Source organism: Sipha flava, unplaced genomic scaffold (genome assembly GCF_003268045.1).
Source record: "Sipha flava isolate LNK unplaced genomic scaffold, YSA_version1 198_pilon_pilon, whole genome shotgun sequence".
NCBI classification, from domain to species: Eukaryota; Metazoa; Arthropoda; class Insecta; order Hemiptera; family Aphididae; genus Sipha; species Sipha flava.
This window is the reverse complement of record NW_020272778.1, coordinates 635,429-642,094: the sequence shown is the minus strand read 5'-3', so window position 1 is coordinate 642,094 and position 6,666 is coordinate 635,429. Positions and strand designations below refer to the sequence as shown.

General features: G+C 27.0%; 1 protein-coding gene across 1 annotated transcript; it reads left to right on the top strand.

Moving 5' to 3' along the window:
* Positions 1-3,403: 3,403 nt before the first annotated feature.
* LOC112681889 (dynein light chain 1, axonemal-like) lies at positions 3,404-4,711 on the top strand. Its single transcript, XM_025552227.1, has 4 exons — positions 3,404-3,409; positions 3,489-3,637; positions 4,231-4,523; positions 4,596-4,711. Exons 1-4 carry the CDS (start codon positions 3,404-3,406, stop codon positions 4,709-4,711), a joined length of 564 nt encoding a protein of 187 aa, XP_025408012.1.
* Positions 4,712-6,666: the final 1,955 nt, after the last annotated feature.

Here is a 6,666-nt window from a genome sequence, read left to right as displayed (position 1 = left end):
TAAGAACCATAGGTATGCACATGAGGATGACGGGTAGGCCCAGTCATTCTCGAAATATTGTAAGAATAAACAGCATAAAAATTTTAATATTATGTAACACAAATACAGTATTGGTACAGTGACGGCTATTACAGTGGAGTCTCGTGGCTTGGACGACGGAACCCTCTACTATTATTTATGAAAAGAAGAAAATTAATTCTGATTGTAATAGTATACCTATTTATAATTTATTAAATAATTTAATACTTAAAATACTAAAATGGTGATTTTCAAATAATCAAAATAATAACATTATAAATGTTTTTGAGTGTGATCGTAGCGATAACCATATGCGTATCAACTTTTAACTGCTTAGAGCTGGGCGATAGCCACTGCCCGCCGCTTTCGGACGAAAATCGTTGTCGTCCAGGCTATTTAATTTAATATTGTATGTGTCATGTGCGAACGTGTGCGTGCGAATACGATTAAGCCGCGGTATACCGCAAACGTATGGACGACATACACCGCGTCGTCCAAACGTATAAATATCAAAGATAATTTTTTCCAAACCAATCTGAACAGTTTACCCGCGGATTACGGTTTCTGATTATGAGACAAGGAATTTTATTATTGTCGATTATGTGAGTGTCTTATTTAATCACGTGCGTTTTAAACTGCGACTGTAAGTTAGTATTCGGTCAATAATAAAATAATAATATTAAAAATAAATGGTACAGGAACAGACAGACACTTTTTCATATTGTCGTACTCCCTTCATCAGCACCCATGAGCTGCCTCTGCAATATTGTACTAAGAAAAATAAATTAGTTTCAATAAACCCGTAATATTTCTTGGTACATATCACATAATATCATATTAGATTTTTAGAATATGAACCGTGTAGATAAAGTGTTCAACTCACAATAATGACGAGCATTTATCATTCAAAGTATGACTCTCAATGTAGTTAAATTTCTAGTTTCAATTATTTTAATTGTTAACTAATACCGATTCGTATGAGTTGTTTAATTTAGATTAAAAACTTATGCGAAAAATAAATAAAACCCATGCAATTTATAGCACTTAAATATTCTATCAGTAATTCGGCAACATAAGGTTTAAAATATTTTGAATAGTTTATAGGTCTTTAAATAAAAATGAATTATGATGGGCTTGGTTTCAATGCGACATGGTACAATATACCAGTATTTTGTCAGGATTTACTTTTAAATGAAGTATTTAATTTTTTACTGTTATTTTATAGTAACATTTGCATATTAATTCATCATTATAATATAATTTATGGAATTACTTGGATTAGGTACCTACTTCACTAGTATTACCCATTTTACTGATTTACATTTTGTCCAATTTTACCGTCGAATTACTTAATACCTATTAAAAACGGTCAATATTTTGTATTTTCACATCATATATACCTTAATATTTTACACGGTTACCAGAAAGTTGTCACGCTACAACTTGACACATCCCTTTTGGTAAACTTTGACGACAGGCTTGTCAAGTGTGCTGTGTTCATAGGAATTATAAATAAGAAGATTGGAGAGGATGAATATAATATCACAGTGCTGTAAAATCACCGTTACATTAATGTTTACTGACAATTTAAAAAAATATCAATACACCGACTGTTCGACGTAAATTTAATTAAACATTTTTTTATGTTTGATTGAATCTGCATGGTCGGTTGATTAAATATGTGAAAAAATTAACCACGTGAATCCATCTATGTCACCTGAAATATTAACCCGCAAGGAAAATAACCCAGTAATGCTACTGTGTATGAATGCTTAGCGTTCTCCGAAAATCAAATTAATATTGTATTATATATAAGCACTGTTCAATTATTATTAGTTTGATTAATGTTAATTAACATTGTCATTTTCTTAATACGTATTTTACGAAGAAATATAATCAACGATTTACTGTGTGATACATATAAGCCGAAGGATTTTTCAACATTTATACAGAAATGTTCCTTTTTTTTTTGCTTATATATGCAGTAATATAGGTATATGCAATGATGAGATGTGTGATATAGATCTGAATAAAAAGTATAGCAATTTTTTAAATACTTATTAACTAGTCAAATTTAAAAAATATGTCTAAATATATATTTTATTTAATTTATTACATTTTGTAAACAATTTATACTACACAGGTTGTTTATGTAACTTTTCAATTATTCATCAATACTTACCCTGTAGCTCGCCGTTTTATAAACTTAATCTTGCCGACACAAATAATAATAACTGTAGAAAATAAATTTGTTGTATATGGGTATAACCAGAAATTGTATATCAAAACGTAATCATCTGCACATTACCTGCAGCTCGTACGCTAATAATTTTAATGATAATGACTTTTCTCGAACGAGGAAATTGTGGCTGTCGTTTCCTTCAAAGGAATTCTATAGACATGTTAAAATGAGTGTTCTAGGGAACTTTCAAACCCTCACAAACAGACTACTAATATCGTCGTAGGCGGAATCCATGTGGTCTTTTCATAAAGGTACTTTGTTTGAAATAATACAGATACAACATTACCTTTGTGACCGTTAAAATATTTTAGAAATAAAACAATTTACTACGTATGTATTTTTTTTAATACTTCGTCTATATTTGATCAAAAATTGGAAACCAACGAATGTACGTCTTATATTTTTAATATTTTTATTTCTATATTTTTAGTAACATACTAGTTAAAAATACATAACCCCGATTTTAGGTATTAACAAAAAAATTGTTCCGAGACACTGGGTGCTTCGTGCGTAGGCTGATTTTAAAATAATCTAAATATTGGCCTGTATATTCTCTTCTATAATATACTTACTGTATAATAGAGAAAAAAGTATTCCATAAAAAGATTTATTTATTTTCTTGACTTATGTTTATTTATATATTTTTTATGGATCACTTGCAGTTGACGATACCGTAGTAACAATATTACAGTATTCAATTTTCAATTGATGCTTAAGCTCTGAAATTTGTAGATCAACCTTAAAAAATAAATATAATTAACAGAATAAATTAAAAATTGTACATGATTAAAAATATAACAATTTTTTCGTTCAAATAAGAAAAAAAATTAAAGAATAAGACCCATAAAAATTATAATTTCTTTTAAAATTTAGTTGGATATCTAACTCAAATTTATATATAGTAAAATTCACTACAATATTTCTTTACTTACAATAAAATAAATGTTATAACAAAGTAATTCAAATTATAATACTATGGTGATAAGATATTAAAAAACAAATCTGTATTTGGTAAAAATTATTATTTCATCTATGAAATTGTTTAATCGATTTCAGGTTTATTCAAGTTTCTGTTCCACATCAACGATCATATTGATTTTAACTATTTCAATACCCTCGAAAAGTTATTTATTTATTTGAATAATGGCAGTGAGTGGTTTTAATATTTATTTTAATAATTGAATATGTTTTAACAGTTTAACCTATTAATGTTATTAACAACTCTTAGAATAAAGGAACCACAATTAAAGCTGCATTAGCGGAATGGCAGGAACAAAATAAAATAGAGTTATCAAAAGCCACGAAAGTTGAATTGCAATTTCGATGGCCACCAATTGAAAAAATGGACAATAGTTTATCAGTTTTAACAAACTGCGAGTAAGTAATAAAATATAGTTCACTGCACGTAATTATTTTGTACTCGTAGTTATTCATTACAATTTATTATTATTTAAAATCGTCAGTATGAAAGAACCATTTGATACATCTTATGGTTTCGATATTATCATTATCTCCTGAGAGCTTGGGTATAAATCACATCAGTCGAAATGGGCTGTATACTTTCATTTTCAATATTTATATATAACATTTATCATTATTCTCGCTATGTCTGATACTCTGTCTAAACATCTGAAACTTGATAGTAGTATGGTCAAGGCGAAATCCATCTTACTTGTAATAAAAAAAAGAAACATAAGATAAAAATTAGGACAACATAATACCCAGGTAACGCTTCCTCAAAGTTTTATAAATAAAAAAAAATTCATTTCATGTACTTAACAAATTAGTTAACACCATTTATTGTGTTAAAATTAGCCTGCATTTTACGTTTCTTAATTACTATCATATGTTTATATATATAGAATATATTCCTGTCAAATCTATAATGCCAACCAGTCATTATCACGAATATTTATTTTGATATATTTTTATATCTTTTGTTGATATGCGTGTTTAAATATTTACTGTAGATTATTATCATTGAGCACAAATTGCATCGAGAAAATAAATGGCCTTGCGAATTTAAAAAATCTGAAAATATTAGCCTTAGGGCGAAACAATATAAAGTCTTTAAGTGGACTGGACTCACTGGCTGATACTTTGGAGGAATTGTGGATTTCATATAATTATATTGATAAAGTGAAAGGCGTATTAGGTTTGCACAAGCTAAAAGTGTTGTATATGTCTCACAATAACATTGAAAGTTGGAGTGAAGTAGTAAAACTCAATACATTGGAAAGCCTTCAAGATTTAATACTTAAGGGTAAAGTGATTATAAAGAATTATACCTATTTATCATTATGAACAGTATTATGTTTAAGTATAATTTTTTTAGGAAATCCATTGCCTGAGGCATTAGGCGAAAAAGCATGGCAAACCGAATGCATAAATAAGCTTCCCAAAATATCAATATTAGATGGAATTCCAATTATAAGAGATTCTGATATCTAATAATGATATTATTTATTTATATATTATATAAACCATTGTGAATTAACCTTTTATTGCATATTGTACCATATATGTCACATACCGGTTTTTTATTATTTGTGTCTAAAATAAATGAAATATTCCAAAACTGCATGCATGGCTAGATTTGTTACAAAAGGCAAATAAAAACTATGTAAGGTGCTGCTCTCTAGGATTAAAATTGTGCTGGCTAATACGAATAATATCATTGATATAATAATCATGTTTTCAGTTGTGTTGTTGATTTCAAACAATGATAAGTCATTTTTAAACGTACGAATTTCGTTCAAAAAAATATGAATTAATTCAAAATTTTACACTTTATCCAATCATTTTAAGTACATATTTATGTATCAAATATTTGTTTAGATACAATCAAATGCCAAATTTGGGGAACCCTGCACTTATGACTTAACTTTGTATGCTTTATAAATTATGTTATACTTAGTATTCGAAATAATCATACCTACAGTTAATTTTCCATTATAGGTTAAAATTATTTACGTGTTACGTGTTGTACATGACCTATATTGTAAAATTAGGAATTTTTATAATAAAACCTATAATGAACAATTGGGTTATAGCCTAGAAGTATTTTAATATCAATATTAAATAAAATATCTGTATTGCAATTATTTAATAATTACGAAAAGAATCTAGAAATATATTGATTTTACAATTAAGTGTAATTATTTTGTTATGCATATATGTATAACATGTATAGGTATTCGTTTTTTTTGCATGGAAAGCACTGAAAAATAATAATATTTTTCTCTAACAATCTATTGGAAAATCAACACAGATGCTACTTTTAAGAAGGAAATAGTACATATTTTTAAATAAAAGTTAAAAATATCAAAATTTGAATTGATTGAATTTAATCCAACAATCAATAAATCGACCCTGGGAAATAACATTGTAAAAAAATATAAACACTGATATATTTTTTCTCACGATTAAAATATTTGATTTACTAATGGCACGCTTTTATAAATAGGTACGTAAATTGGTTCTTATTTGAAATTATTTAATTCTACTTAATGTACGTAATCGAATAAATGTCGATCATATGAAAAATTACATCGCATCTACATCTTTGTTTAGCTTATTACATACATTAATGTATTAATTGACAAACACTTTATACTGTACTTATTATTTGAAAAATATACTTACTTTAAGTTGATATAACAATGTTCTTCTATATTGATTAGTTAGTACTCGAGAGATATGAAATCATTTATACGTAGGTACACACACACACACACACACACATATATATATATATATATATATTTTTTAAAATTTAAAATATACAGAAAAATTCAGACCTGAGAAGGCATTGTTTTGTTATAAAATACATCTTTTTTAGTTGGAAATGTGAGCTTTAATTACGTATTTAATTTATCAAGCAAAAATTATGGTTCTTATATGTATCAACAGTAAAATATAAAATAGATTGCCCGTACATTTTTTCATCGCGTAGGAAAACACTAGTGGTATTAGTTATACAACTTATAATATCAAACTAAAATGTGTACACTTTTTTAATGTATAAATCGGAAATATTACTGATTCATTTAAATCAATAATATAATTAAATTAATTGATTATATAATAATAATATTATATCTATAAAATAATATTATTATCATACATACATAATATACATATCACATAATTATTATGTTTAAGTATATGCTATTGTATAAAATAATAAAATGAAACGTAACAATGAATTCCTGTCGTATAACAACAACAAAATAGGCAGTGAAGCGCATTGTACACAATATCGACAAACCAACCAAATCACTATGTACTATGTATTATGTTCTTTCACAAAATATAGCGTACGGTGAATTAACGAACCGCAATTAAAAATACATACATTAAACATTTCATTTTTTCCCGAACAGCCTACGAACTTAATAATAAAT

Coding starts and splice junctions, on each gene's coding strand:
- LOC112681889 (XM_025552227.1), top strand. Junction 3,638..4,230: donor TCAGTTTTAACAAACTGCGA/GTAAGTAATAAA, acceptor TATTTACTGTAG/ATTATTATCATTGAGCACAA. Junction 4,524..4,595: donor TCAAGATTTAATACTTAAGG/GTAAAGTGATTA, acceptor TAATTTTTTTAG/GAAATCCATTGCCTGAGGCA.